This window comes from Lactuca saligna, chromosome 9 (assembly GCF_052625555.1).
Source record: "Lactuca saligna cultivar CGN05327 chromosome 9, ASM5262555v1, whole genome shotgun sequence".
Lineage (NCBI taxonomy): Eukaryota > Viridiplantae > Streptophyta > Magnoliopsida > Asterales > Asteraceae > Lactuca > Lactuca saligna.
In genome coordinates, this window is record NC_136425.1 from 176472980 (window position 1) to 176487703 (window position 14724).

The 14724-nt window shown below is 32.6% G+C and overlaps 3 protein-coding genes across 4 annotated transcripts; 2 read left to right on the forward strand and 1 right to left on the reverse strand.

Annotated features, from left to right (window-relative positions):
- The first annotated feature begins 1054 nt into the window (after window positions 1–1054).
- On the forward strand, window positions 1055–4930 carry LOC145018360 (uncharacterized). Its single transcript, XM_078976257.1, has 12 exons — window positions 1055–1343; window positions 1520–1692; window positions 1847–1916; window positions 2001–2087; window positions 2232–2351; window positions 2617–2976; window positions 3050–3408; window positions 3514–3613; window positions 3765–3824; window positions 3908–3994; window positions 4123–4251; window positions 4354–4930. Exons 2-12 carry the CDS (start codon window positions 1655–1657, stop codon window positions 4654–4656), a joined length of 1713 nt encoding a protein of 570 aa, XP_078832383.1. The 5' UTR covers window positions 1055–1343; window positions 1520–1654; the 3' UTR covers window positions 4657–4930.
- Window positions 4931–6484: 1554 nt separating this feature from the next.
- TOM6 (translocase of the outer mitochondrial membrane 6) lies at window positions 6485–7393 on the reverse strand. The gene is made up of 2 exons (XM_078972536.1): window positions 7091–7393; window positions 6485–6660 (listed from the first exon to the last, which is right to left on the reverse strand). Exon 1 carries the CDS (start codon window positions 7286–7288, stop codon window positions 7124–7126), a length of 165 nt encoding a protein of 54 aa, XP_078828662.1. The 5' UTR covers window positions 7289–7393; the 3' UTR covers window positions 6485–6660; window positions 7091–7123.
- Window positions 7394–10026: 2633 nt separating this feature from the next.
- LOC145014422 (extra-large guanine nucleotide-binding protein 1-like) lies at window positions 10027–13976 on the forward strand. 2 transcript variants are annotated; one of them, XM_078972789.1, is made up of 9 exons: window positions 10027–10122; window positions 10579–11565; window positions 11680–11817; window positions 11890–11994; window positions 12082–12267; window positions 12365–12539; window positions 12632–12867; window positions 12962–13128; window positions 13261–13976. In XM_078972789.1, the coding sequence occupies exons 2-9, from the start codon at window positions 10621–10623 to the stop codon at window positions 13847–13849; spliced, it is 2541 nt and encodes an 846-aa protein (XP_078828915.1). In that variant the 5' UTR covers window positions 10027–10122; window positions 10579–10620; the 3' UTR covers window positions 13850–13976. The 2 variants fall into 2 exon arrangements, with proteins under 2 accessions (XP_078828915.1, XP_078828914.1); XM_078972788.1 differs by lacking the exon at window positions 10027–10122 and having other exon boundaries at window positions 10204–11565.
- Window positions 13977–14724: the final 748 nt, after the last annotated feature.

Here is a 14724-nt window from a genome sequence, read left to right on the forward strand (position 1 = left end):
AATAGTAGGGATCATCCGAGGAGATACAAATATGTGTGGTATATTAATTTTTATAAATATGTAAAAAATAAACATAGATAAGAAAATTAATTAAAAAAAATAAATTAATAAGGTCACAATAGTATTTTTAGGTAAGATGGGGACCAAACGCGCAACAAAAATAAACAATAGGAACCATTTAAGTTTAAAAAAATAACTTAGAGACCAAAACCACAAATTCCTCCAAACTATAGAGACCATTCATGTAATTTAATTTTTACTTTTCGTTTTGTTCATATTTGGGTAACTATTTTTTTTGTATACATCTAGGTAACAAACTTGTTGAAAGCGTTCACATTTAGGATTTAACCTGCTATAGCAGGTCATAATGGTCATATGTGAACACTCCCAAAAAGTTTGTTATCTACATATGTACAAAAAAAATATAGTTACCCAGATGTGAACATACCGAAAAGTTAATTACCTTGATAAGTCATATTCCCCCGAAAATATCTTAGCCTGTGTAATGCAGCTTGTTCTTTCACTAATGTGTTAGATATGAATAATATTCTTATGTTTTCATTGAGGAACATGTTGTTTATTTTTATTTGTTTAATAACAATTTTCTTTTAGAGTTTTTGTATTATATATCCTTCGATTCAAAGTGTTAATTATTTATCAAAAAGAAACTACTATATATACACTTAAATTACTCTTTGTAATTTAGTAATTTTCATCTTCAACTACAGCAATTTCAAATGTTATTCTTAGGAGATATGAGCCTAGATTTTAAAAAGAAAGTTATAACAAATATATTTATTTGTCTATAATATATATATATATATATATATATATATATATATATATATATATATATATATATATATATATATATATATATATATATATATATATATATATATATATATATATATATATATATATATATATATGTGTGTGTGAGTGTGAGAGAGATTACCAAATTGATGATTGTTTATATTTGTGTGATTACATGTATAGATAAAAGAGCGTGTATGTAGAGAAGTAGTAATATTTAAGCATTGAATTTGCATTTGGAATTTGCTTCTTTTGATGCAAAAGACAAAGGCTAACACTTTGCAAAAGCTACCACACGCAAAAGGTAGAATCACTTTCTAAGAGAGAGCAGTGACTAGTCAAAAGTATCATAAGCTCCCCTCCCCATCTTTTCCTTTCAATCACCAAACACATACCAATTCTGATTGCTTCAGCAAAATATTGTTGGGTTGGGTATGAATGATCAGTGAGAATTAGATAAAAACACATTCGATTTTGGGGTTTTATTGATCCGATATTCCGTAACAAAATTTGTAGGACCCGTGAAGGTGAGACATCTTTCTCTGTTTACCAGCATGTACCGTGTTTCTGATTGGCAGAGAGCCAGATAGAATCTTATTGACGTTTGTTCTTGGTGTCGTAATCTTCTGCCATTTGATAATTGTCGCATGATTTTGATATATAAGTTTGGCGTTTCTGTTGGAATGCTTGTTAATTTTGTCAGATTATGTGTTCTTCGCTCTGGGCAATGGTGTTTCACTAAGCATTTTTTTAAAGCTGGGCAAGGGAATCTCGCGTGTGGCATTCATCGATTTTTTATCTTCATACTCTAGTTGCTTTTGAAGCTCGTTAAGTGAAAATGGAACTCATCGCTTCAAGGCACAAGCGCATGAAAAGGTATGCCCCATAACTGTTCGATGATTTTACTCTGAGAAAGTTTTTTTTAGCTATGATTGCTCTGTTTTAATGGATCTTACGAAAGGGGTCTTGAATCTGTGATTTTATAAGATCAAGTGCTCACATTCACTTTTTCTTTTCTTCACATTGACAGTGATCCAGCTACAGAAAGAATCCATGATGCTAAGAACGTCATTTTCACAGCTCAACCACCTCCAAAACAGGTGAGAAATTTTCGTCACTTTTAAAGACTTTCAGTCATTACAAAAGTTGACTTTGTTAACCATAGCGTTGACTTGTTCCAATAGGCTATGGAGCAGGTGAAGATTTGTCAAGAGCCTGTACCAAAGCCTTGTGAAAGCATTGAAGTTAAAAACAACACTCTAAAAGAAGAGGTTTGTTTACCTTTTGGGCTTATAAATGTTCTTCTGCAAAATAAATGAACTTTTACATTGTTGCGAATGAAGTCTTATCTTAAGCTTATTAACATTAATCTTTTTTTTTTTTTTTTTTTTTTTTTTTTTTTTTTTTTAATGTAGATTGAACAACTCCAGAAGCAACTCCAAGACCAACTTGTAATACGCAGTGAACTAGAGAAGGCAACGACTACTAGTCAATCTTTCTTACAAGATCCTCTTGATGTAGCCTCACTTACAAAGGTCTGTGAGCTTTCCCCTTGTGGTAGAAGGGCATTCAAGTCTTTTTACAGAGGAGTTACGACCAATTTTTGTCCCATAAAAAAAGAGAGAGGGCATTTATGTCTTTTGGAGAAAACTCTTGTCCTTTTTTTTTACAGGAAGTTGCAGTCTTTTTGTCGACATCCAGTCCAACGCATTAAAAAAAATATTAGGAATTGCAACATAATGTTAAAACATGATTATAATTAATTACAATCTTTCTCATATTTTGCTATTCTTTACTCAGTCTTCCAAGGATCTAATCAAAGAAATATCCATACTGGAATTTGAAGTGAAGCATTTGGAGAAGTATCTTTTATCATTATACCGAAAAACTTTCCAAAAAAAGGAACAATCTTTATCAAGATCAAAGGAACAACAACAACAACAATTGTCGATTGTCAACTCTACAACTTTTGTGACAGCTCATCGAGCCTCCTTCGATAATCCACCTAAAGATTTTTGCCCCATTTTGGAATCACAACAACTGGAAGATTCCTATGTTAATCGAAGCCACTCATCACTTTCTTACAGAACTCCACCACTTTACATGGCTGTAAATCATGCTGTGGATTCATACCATTCGTTACCCTTAGGAATGCTGGAGGTAAGATTTTAATTGTAACATTTTCTAGTTTTTGGAAATTTCAAGATTTTCTTATTTGTCAACAATCTTTCAGCTTGGTAAAGATGATTATTCAAGTGTTAGTCTTTCTGAGCATCTGGGTGGATGTATTTCCAATAATATCCGTACATCAGCAAACTGGCTTTCAGAGGAAATGATCAGGTGCATCGCAAGCATATACAGTCACATTGCAGATCCACCCTTGATTCATCATCATGATTTCCTTTCATCTCCCATATCATTTCCATCACCACCAAGTGGGTCTTCACCACGAGACCAGTTCAGCATGTGGAGCCCACATTGTGAGGAATCAGTGGAGTTCAGTGGAAATTACTTTACTACCCTTGAAGTTCAAGGTATTTGCAAAAACACCCACAGGCCAAGTAGTGTTGAACAGAAGCAACGCACCTTCAGGCAAGTATATAAAAAAGTAAAATACAAACTATAATATATATAGTAGGAATTATTGTGCTTTTTAAAAAGACGTAAATGCCCTTACACCAAATATCGTTTTTACAGGTCTCTTGTTTCTCAGTTAGAACAAGTTGATCCTAGAAAGCTGAAACATGAAGAGAAGCTAGCTTTCTGGATCAATATACACAATGCACTAGTAATGCATGTAAAGTCTCCTTCTATTTTTACTCTTTTTGTTGTCCATTAATTATGCTTTGACTTTAAATGTCAAACAAACTAATTTTTTTTTTTTGGTATTGTTTATAGTGATTTGAGGTGGTTTAATTTGAATTTTTGTTCTCATGATTTGTTTTCAGGTCTTCCTGGTTCATGGAACTCCTCGTACTGCTCTCAAGAGGATATCATTAGTCCAAAAGGTTAAATCAGTCATTTTACATTTCTATAAATATAACATACTTTTAAATTGTTGTAACATGATATTTATTTTTGTGTGATACAGGCTGCTTATAATATTGGTGGTCATAGTATTAGTGTTGGAGATATACAGAGTACAATACTTGGATGCAGACTGCCTCACCCTGGACAAGTATAACTTTTATTAACAATTTACTTTTATTGTTAATAAGAAAAAAAATCAAAATACAATGATGTAATAAAAAGAAATGAAAGTAAGATACTATTTCTTGCATTTAACTTGTTTTTATTTGCTTCTAGTGGTTTCAATCTTTGTTATTTCCAAATCCAAAGTACAAGTCAAGAGATGCACGAAAAGCTTATGCAATGAAACAACCACAACCTCTTGTATACTTTGCACTTTGTTCGGGAAGCCGTTCTGATCCCATGGTAAACAGATTCTACGCTTGCAAAATTACCAAAATGCCATTTTAAAAAATAAAATAAAGACTTTATCATATTTTATAATATTTGCATAATTTTGTGAATTAGGTGCGGATATACACGCCTAAAAGTGTCTTCCAAGAACTTGAAGTTGCGAAAGAAGAGTACATTCATAATAACTTCAAGATCCAAAAATCCCAAAAGATGTTTCTCCCAAAGCTTGTGGATCTTTATGCAAAAGATTCGGGTTTGTGTCATGCCATTTTAATGGACATGATTGAACATTCGGTGCCTGATTGTTACCAAAAGAGCTTCAAATCGATTAGAAATGCAAAATCTTTGAAGAAAATCGAATGGGTTGCTCATGATTTTGCTTTTAGGTATGTACTTTCTCCTGATTTAGCCAAGTGAAGCTCAAAATCTTGAAGGTTTTTGAAGGTTTAATAGTGGTTATTGAGATTGAGATTGAGGCTCCTATGACAAAGTGTTGTTGGATTATTATGATGTATTGCAGTGTGATATGAGTGCCATTCTTTATTACTATCATTATTCTCTTGCATTTTTATGTAAATTTTCAAATAGCAAGAGGTGAGTTTGACGAGATGTATATATATTTTTTCTTATTGTGTGTACTTTTGCAATATCTTTGAATGAAATCCTCCTTAATAAATGAAAGTTTTTTTTACCCAATCTCTCATAAGCTTTTGACACTTGTTATTTTGTGGTAATTTTAAAATAAATATTATTCACTTGTTAATTTTTGGTTTGTTTTAATTTTTAATTAAAATTAAAAAAATTAAATATGAAATTTTAACAATTTGAAAATTTTGAATTTATAACAAAAATGAAAAAAATTTTGAATTATTAAATTAATGAGGTTTTAATGTATTGAATACATTACATATATAAACTATTTCTAATATATACCTTATATATATTACCTTACATATTAAATATGAAATTGTAATTTAATAAAATGAAAAATACAATAAAATAACAAGTGGAAAATATAAAATTTAAAAATTCTAGAAAATAACATGTATCAAAATAAAGGAGAAGAGGACATATGAAAAAAAAAAAAAAAAAAAAACCCTTCATTTATTAGAGTAGATTAAAATCATATACTTATATATATAAAATATTAAATATTATATATATAATATTAAATTGTAATAAATACGTTTCTTTCTTTCTTATTTTAAAGTTGTACATTAAAAAATATTTTATTTTTATACTTTAAGTTTAGTATTTTTTAAATCAACTCGTATAATATACGGATCTCACACCTAGTTTTATTTAAATAAATCCTAGTTTTATTTAATAAAGTCAAAGATCAAGTTTTGTAACAACAATTTAACAGCAACTTGAGTAAAAGGGCATTAAAGGAGTTGTCTTTATTTCTAATTTAATGAGTAACAATATCTTTACTTATAAGGTGTTTTTTTTTTCAAAACCGAATACATCATCTTAATGTGTGTGTGTATATATATATATATATATATATATATATATATATATATATATATATATATATATATATATATATATATATATATATATATATATATATATATATATATATATATATATATCTGACAAAAAGATAAAGGGGTGGGGCCTTGATACATTAAGATGGGATTTTTGGTTTTAGGGGCTTGGCGTATTAATTAACTTGTTTTTTAAGGTTAATGAGGGAAATTACTAAAATAGTTTTTACAAGCTAATTTCTTAAAAAGTTATTCAATATTGTTTATTAATAAACTCATCAGCTTTTCCTCAAATTTTCCAAATATACCCTTATATATCTAAAATCTTATTTTGTCATTTTAAATTCATCATCTAGCTTTATCAATTAGGCTTTAGCAAACAGCAAACACTATTACTTTATCTGCTATGAATAAAAATTAAGGGGCTATAAAAACAACCATTTTACCCTTCACATTACAAGGGAACAACATCAAATCATGAAACAAAGACGTTGCCACAAAATTCAAAGCAATGATGATGTAATTAGTGGTGCTTCTCAAGATGAATGGTTGTTTGGCATTGCGATAAGAAGCTGATTATCATATTATCAAATTTTAGTGTTTCACAGTTCTAGAATTGATTCTGGATGTTGAGATTTGGTGACACTTAATCACAAAATGATACGCAAAAAAATGATTAGCTGGTCGTTCATTTATGATACTATTTTAAAGGTCTAGTGTTTTGTATCATAGTATATACTTGTTTAAAGCAATTAAATCTTTCAACCACAAGTTTTATATAAATGTAGTGCCATAAAGGGATTATATAAAATCTATTCTCCTAGTTTCCTGGATTCAAAAACATAAACATAAGCTCAAGAAATTGAATCAACAGATGAGATTTTGTTTTCAAACCACACTTCTTCCACAAAGCAATATCCCAACATAGCTGCAAAAAAATAAAGATAAAAGATCATCAGATTTTTCAAGATCAAGAAATGAGGGCTATAGTTAGAAGAAAAAAACACCTGCAAAGGAATTAACGAGAATGTGGCTGAATCAAGTAAGCTTATATATTGGTTTGTTTTACTTATTACAGAAAGAAAGACTTAATAGGAAAAGCATCAAACTTTAATCGAAATATGATCATGGTGCAATTGATTGTTCTAATTGATGAGCTGATGGCATAACAAATGTATTGGTTCTCATGTGTTTACTTAATCTGATCTAAAAGTGATAAATTATATTTTCTATATACCAAAATCACTAACCCTAACTTTTCATAACACCGGATGGATCACAAATTTGAGCAACTTGACATTAATTTAAAATTAACACAACAAACCAAATAACTTCTAAGGCAATTTTTCAGTGATTACCTCTAAAATCAAGATATCATTGGAAGAACAGAACTAGAAATCAAGAACGAGCTCATCTTTGCTGCCGGAGAAGTAATGAAGAACATAAGGAGCAACACGAATGGCGACAACCCACGACCCGAACATGGCAACGTGCACACGAAGCTGCTTCAGAGCAGCTTCTTTGTCTGGTTTGCGCATGAACATCCCCGGAAACATCTTCGATCCGATATGTGTTTGGTTTTCCTTTTGGGATTGATGAGATTTTAGCGAATCCGAAGAGCAATTCAAAAACCCTAGCCCTCTCGTCTTTGTCGACTCCTACGCTATTTATTTGCAGATCTAAGAACTGAAACTTTTCAGCCCACATGCCCCATACCGGCCCAGTTTAGCATACTATCAAAAAAAAATTAACACGTGATTTTAGGGCAAATTTCATTTTAGAACAAACGTATATTAATCCATTAGATTTGTCCTTTTTTGGTTTAAAAGGTCACTCAATTGTTTTTCTTTTTGTTACATAACGGTAATTAAGTCATTTATGACCGTTTTAAAATGTCATTATCTTACATGTTACTTGTATAAGAGGTATATTTGGTGCCACAAAACAAAATGACGTTGTCACGTCATTAAATATAATGGTCACGTATGTTACCTTTTGATTGTAATCTTTTAAATAAACTTGTGTTGGGTATTTCCTTCTCCACTTCCGTTGAACTCTTTGCTACTCTCGAGAAACCCTTGTTTCCCCTTTCCACCAAAATTCTTGTCCATGGCTAAGTTCTTCGCAATCAAACTTCATTTCCAAGGTATGTTCATTAACAAACATTTTTCGCTACTCAGATGGTATTCATCATGCATTTAACGATATCAATTTTGCTGGTATTGCTCACAAGGAATTTATCGATTTTCTTGAACAATTCATATAAGAGAAGTGTGAGAAAGTTTACTATTGCCAGTCAATTTTAGAAATCCCAACAGGTTTAACATTGATTTCTAATGAACTTGAATATCACGAGTTCATAGACATTGCGTATAGGTGTGGAGTACAATTGCCTGTATAGACCATTTTGGTACTCATCTACATGCATTTTGTGATGAAGTAAGTAAAGAAACATAGGGTGAAGACAATTGTTCTATCATGTCTAACATGTCAATGGAAATGGAAAATAGGATTAACCTAACTCTAACTGAGTTCATGAGTCCACAAAAGAGAAACATGGAAGGAGTAATGTATGGTGGAATCAGTCAAGAAAAAACAAATGAGGATGCAACAAAAGTTGAAAGCCCACAGGATGTTGAAGATGACAATGTCGTATATGTGAAAGGTCAACCAAGGTTTAATGAATACATACCTTGAAAGAAGCAGTTGCCAATTCGAGGTTTACCAATCCTAAACAATTGAAATTCATGCTTTTTAATTATGTTGTAGCCAATGGGTGTAAAATATTTATGCATGGACTCGGCGAGTTGGGAGGTCAACTCGTCGAGTAGGGTCGCGAGATCATGAAACGTGGAACGGGACCGACTCGGCGAGTCCGAGTTGTTTAAAGAAAACCCTAAATTTTGGGTTTGCCCCCTATATAAACATCATTATCCGCCCCAGTAGCCTCCGTTAGCACCATAGAAGAACGTTTACGGCCGCACACCCTCTTGTGAGTGAACTAAGACCCATTGGGAGCTTATCCTTGAGATTTTGGGAGGATTCCAAGCTTGAAGAAGAATTATCAAGGGGAAACACTAGCTCTAGCATCTAGTTCGTCTTGGGTATTGATTTGAGGTATGAATATGTTACCTTAAGCATAAATTCTATTTGAGAGTTGTGACCAACTTTGAGAAATGGAAGCAAGCTTAGATATGGACCTATCACAAGGATATGGTTCCAGATTTGGACCTTTTTAGATCTCAAATATCATAAAGTTGCATCTTTTATTGAGCTCATTCCCTCTCCATGCATAAGAACCTTGTTTGAATGTTAGTTTCAGTGTTATGGCCATATGAGATTATGCATACACGTAAAGTTTGCAACTTTACGTGATATCTTCACTAGGAGAGTATGGATCTGAACCCCACTGGACAAATGATTAATAAAAAAATAATGTTAAGAAAAAGACAATACCCATAAGTCTTGTAAAATATCAACCAAAAAAAAATGTTTTGGTCATAATACCAACTTGTTTTAGCCTGGCAACCAACATATGTGTTTCATCGCCAATAGAAAGGATGTCAACTTGTTCACACAGATTTATTGTGTTAAAAAAATCAACCTTAAAAATTTTCTAACGAAAAAGAACAAAGTTTGCCTACTTTTTTTTATATATAAAAACATTGAGAGTGAGCATGTTAAAAAACATTGTGAGTAAACTTGTTAAAAAACATCGTCTACTCTTATATGAACACAGTTTGTCTACTTTCATGTTGCACCCATCTCATGGTCACATGAGAGGTTATAACCATGGATCCTCCACTGGAAACCTTTAGTAAATGTGGTAATGTGAAAACTACTTTGCATTTACATTAGCAATATAGTGGATGAGAAAACCGAGTCCAACTTATTTATTCAAGGACAAAATTATACGATTTTAGTCAAACATAATGTAAAATCTAAAATTTTAAAATGATAGTGATTGTTTTGTATAAACGCCATGATTAAATTTTTTTTTTTTAATTGGTAATGTTGAAAAAAAAAATCACATTTCACGTAAAAAAAAAAAAAAAAAAATACTATACTTTTCAAAAATATCGGATCAAACTTAGAGGGGCTTGATTTGCTAAGCTGATATACTTGAGGGACCTGAATAGTTCGACGTATCTTACAAGTAACATTGACGAAGACCAAATTGAACTATGGAAGTCAAGTCCTTGGACCTTAGGGTTAGTGATGGCGGATGAGTGTTCCTTTCGTCAAACTTCTTCACTATTATTATCTGTTGAACGCACTGAATGAACAAAAAATCAAACCTTTTGAAGTGGTAAAAAAAAGAAACTTCTCTAATGCCGACATATGAACTTTTTTCGTCTCTCTCCAAGTCAAGTCTTCGTTCGTCAGTCTGGTACGTCATTGTCGATTATCTAGCACAACCCATTTAATATTAGCCGCGTTAAAATTTTCCTACATCATGGCATTTTTAACTAAAACTTCACGCTTCCTTTTCATGCAATTATAACGATTACATACTCTGTTTTGTTTTGGGGTAAGCTTCAATTTCGGACTCTTTGAAATGGTCGTTGCATCTTAGATTGAGACATCTTAATATTTTTCGTTTCCCTCAAAGTCAAGTCTCTATTCAATCTGGCACACTTAGTATTGTTTAATTTATTTAATCCAGTGTAGATTTGGTCTCCCTTTCACATTTGATTTTTCATGAAATTGGGAGGACTATATACTCTGTTTCTTTTAATCTAAGCTTCAATTTCAGTATATAAGGTTTCTAGTTGAGAGATTTAATTAGATTAGCAAGATGGGTAGCATTTTAAGAAGTATATTACCGATTCGATCTTCAAAACAGGATGAAGATGACGATGAATTCAATCCGGAGTACTCGTTTGCCATGGAGTATACTGGTCCTCCAGTTTCTTACGATATTCCTAGAGCAGTTCCCGTTGATGTTGCGTATATTCCAACCGCTTCAGTTGTCTCCACACCTTTTACTTCTGGTAATCTTTCATTACCAGTTATTCATCCTGTTATTAAGCGAGAGCCTAAATCAATCTCCTCTGAAATCAAGGATACTACTTTAGTATCTGGTCTGATTGTTCCTGATACACCACCAGAGGGAGAGGGAAGTTCTGCTTCGTTAGGGTTCTCTGATAGTCAAGAGAATTCTCAAGAATTCTCCATGAGCTCAGAAGGCGATGGTTTGGATAACTATTGCCATGAGATTGTAGAGTTGTATAGTTCCAGTCAACAAGATGAAAACCAAAACGAAAGCCACGATGAGATTTCAAGTTACGATAACAGAACTCAGGTTGTCACTTTCGGTGAACCCGAGTCCATTTCCATGGTTGAATCAGAAACTGATTACAGTCAATCTCAGACAGGAGTGGTGGTTCAAGAAAGGCGGCATGCAAGTTCTCAGGTAAAAAAGGGGTTATGCCACCGATGTCTTAAGGGCAATAGGTTCACCAGTAAAGAGTTTTGCATTGTTTGTGATGCGAAATATTGTAGTAAATGTGTGTTGAGAGTAATGGGGTCAATGCCAGAAGGTAGAAAGTGTATTTCTTGTATTGGGTATCCGATTGACGAGTCTAATCGAGGGCATATAGGGAAATGTTCAAAGGTCCTTAAGCAATTGCTCACAGATTTCCAAATTAAACAAGTAATGGGTTTTGAAGAAGCCTGTCAGATAAACCAACTCCCGTATTGGCTTGTTATCGTTAACGGGAAACCTCTTTCTTTAGAAGAAGTTGTTCAATTACGATCATGCCCCTACCCACCACAAAGACTTAGACCAGGAAGCTATTGGTATGATAAACTCTCCGGCTATTGGGGAAAGGTAACTTTTTACAAAATCAGATATATGTATGCTCTACATTGTTGAATATGTTTTGGATTTTGATCTTTTTATGATAATAATAGTTAATAAATTTGGTAAAATGATGAACAACAGGAAGGGCATAAGCCTAGCCAGATTATTACTCCTCAACTGTCACTTGGTGGTTCAATCATGGAAAATGCTAGCAATGGAAACACAAGAGTAAAGATAAACAATCGGGTGATCACTAAAACGGAGCTCAAAATGTTGAAGGTCAGTGTCCTTAAAAAAATGGTCAACGTTACTTATTCTTTGGTCAATATGTAACTTTCTTGAAATATGCAGTTTGTAGGGATCAATTACAAAGATTGCACTGATTTTTGGTTAGGTCCTGATGGATCAGTTCTAGAAGAGGGACAGAAACAAGTAAAAGGGAATATGTGGGAAAAGGTTTGTAGCTTTTATATAAATATTTAAGCTCTTTTTTTTTTTTTTTTTTTTAAATTCGGATGCTGACTAGGACAAATTGGGTTTCAGCCAGGAATCAAGGTGGTGTGTGGTGTCTTGTCTTTGCCAATGCCACCCAAATCTTTTATGTCATCTGAGGAGGAAACAGTCAACAATGGAAGTAAAATTATGCAGAAAAACATTGATATAAAACCACTAACAAAAATACTTTTAGTTGGTCAAGATCAATCTGGGACAAGTGCTATATACAAACAGGTACAACAACAGTAAAAATAAATCTTTTTGAAGTCTTTTGCATACCCTTTTCATGATAATTGAGTTCCTGAAATGATTTTTTTTTTCTTTTTATCAGGCCAAGATTCTTTATAAAATCCCATTTTTGGAAAATGAGCGTGAAGAACTCAAGTCTTTGATACAAAGAAACTTGTATCTTTATATAAGTATTTTGCTCGAGGGGCTTATAAAATTTGAAGAAGAATATTCAATACAAATCAGGAACAAACTAGTTGATCAACCTTCTACTTCAGGTATGATGAGTGGAATTGATAAAAAAAAAAAAACGTTCAAGAATTAAATATCTACTTCAAATTTTTTATAATCTGAAGCTTTCTTTATTCAGCTGCAGGGGCAATGATGGAAAATATTTATTCCCTAAGTACAAAATTGAAAATTTTCTCGGATTGGCTTCTTGAAATTGTGAAGTCAGGCAATCTGGGAACTGTTTTTCCAGCTGCAACCCGTGAGTATTCAGGGGTAGTTGAGGAATTATGGAAAGATAAAGCATTTCAAGCAGCTTATGCTAGAAGAAGTGAAGTTGGTGCATTCCCAATAGTTGCTGATTATTTCTTACCTCGGGTATATTTTACATTGACAAATCCAATTCAGAAAGATTAGGCTTGCTCAGAACAAAATTTCTAAATCATTGTATTTTTATTCTTTATTTTTTTAGGCTGTTGAAATATCGAGTGCAAATTATGAGCCTTCTGATGTGGACATTTTATATGCTGATGGCATTTCATCTTCAAATGGACTTACTTCAATGGAGTTTTCAGTTCCCTCTTCATTTACAAATACCTACATGGAGGTTACTGACCACAACCACCCTCCACTGCAAAGGTTAGCAACTTACTTTCTTTAAAAAAAATAAAAATTATTATACTTTCATTTCTTCTTATTACACTTTAAAAATCCTAAAAAGAAAGTTGAAACTTGAAACGAAAGTAAATTGTTGTTTTTGCATTTTTACAGGTACGAATTGATCCGAGTGAACTCAAGCAACCTAGGAGACAATTGTAAATGGCTAAGCATGTTTGAAGATGTTGACTTAATCCTCTATTGCGTTGACCTTACTTCCTACGATGATTTTTACATAGACAACAATTTAATCTTGAAGAACAAGATGTTAGAAAGCAAAAGCCTCTTCAAAACCATGGTCACACATCCAAGATTCAAAGACAAAGCATTCCTTTTAATTCTCAACAAATTCGATCTTTTAGAAAACAAGATTAAAACCAGACCACTCACGGAATGTGAATGGTTTCATGATTTCAATCCGTTTATAAGCAACCATACAAACAATAACAGTAACAGTAACAATAATAATGATTCGTGTGTAGCACAGTATGGATTTCAGTATGTGGCGGCTAAGTTTAAGAGGTTGTTTGGTGAGTTGACCGGGCGGAAACTGTATGTGACATCGGTGACCGGTTTGGAAGCGGATAGTGTTGATGGGGCGCTTAGGTATGGGGGTGAGGTTTTGAGATGGGTGGATGAAGAGAATAAACCAAAGTCTAGTAATAATGAGTGGTCTTCTGAAAGTGTGGAGACTAGTTCATAAGGAGGTGAGTGTCTCCGTTCTTGGTATCACATTTTTTGTTATGTAGATAATGTGATTTACCTATCATTGTATTTATTGTTTTGTTTTTGAAGTAATGGGAAATTGTAAAAAATGATTAATGATAATTTGATAAATGTGGTGAATTTTGTTACAAAAAAAGCCAAAAAAAAGGTAAACCACAGGTTTCGTAAGATCCTACAGGATACAAGCAATTAATGCACGTTTTATGCATTGACTGTTTGTACACCATAACTTTTTTGACGAAAATATAAATCATTTTATATCTATTCTTTGAGGGACCGTAAACTTGTCAGAGCAAACAGTAGACCATTTAGAGGTCTACGGTTTTGTATGTAAATTTGAAAAAAAAAAATCTCATGTAGTAAAGGCTAAAATCGTAGGTTTCCGGGCGGGGTGAAACAATAGACCATTAAAATTACCTAGGGTTTGGGTAGTTAATTTGGGATAAATGTTACTTTTTTACTTAAAATAGATAAGTCATTAGGAAAAAAGGTTAGGTTATTAATTCTCTCTAAAAAAAAAGTGGATTGGTCCAAAAAAGAAAAGATGTACATAATTAGTTAATTACTAACTAGCGAAGGGATCATGTTTTGCATGGGTCGGATGACATATTTTTTTAAAAAAATTTGTTGATTTGAAATGTAGTTGTATTGGTTGCATATGATACTGAATATGGGAAATTGCTACTTTCTTGCATTATGTGAATAGTTTGTACATAGCGTATGCAAGAAAAAAAAAAAATACAAAAGGTTGTAGCTGCTTATGACTGGAAAAGTTTTAGCTAGTGTAACAGGTTTGTGTCTGAGGGTGTTTACCACCAGCCATAATAAAATTCATGCCACTCCCCTCAAACT

Excerpts from the sequence above, each read along its gene's own strand:
- LOC145018360 (XM_078976257.1), top strand. The coding sequence starts at position 1,655 with ATGGAACTCATCGCTTCAAGGCACAAGCGCATGAAAAG. Across the intron at positions 1,917-2,000 it reads CTCAACCACCTCCAAAACAG|GCTATGGAGCAGGTGAAGAT; the intron begins GTGAGAAATTTT and ends TTGTTCCAATAG. Across the intron at positions 3,825-3,907 it reads GGATATCATTAGTCCAAAAG|GCTGCTTATAATATTGGTGG; the intron begins GTTAAATCAGTC and ends TGTGTGATACAG.
- TOM6 (XM_078972536.1), bottom strand. The coding sequence starts at position 7,288 with ATGTTTCCGGGGATGTTCATGCGCAAACCAGACAAAGAAGCTGCTCTG.
- LOC145014422 (XM_078972788.1), top strand. The coding sequence starts at position 10,531 with ATGGGTAGCATTTTAAGAAGTATATTACCGATTCGATCTTCAAAACAG. Across the intron at positions 11,566-11,679 it reads TCTCCGGCTATTGGGGAAAG|GAAGGGCATAAGCCTAGCCA; the intron begins GTAACTTTTTAC and ends GATGAACAACAG. Across the intron at positions 11,995-12,081 it reads AAGGGAATATGTGGGAAAAG|CCAGGAATCAAGGTGGTGTG; the intron begins GTTTGTAGCTTT and ends ATTGGGTTTCAG.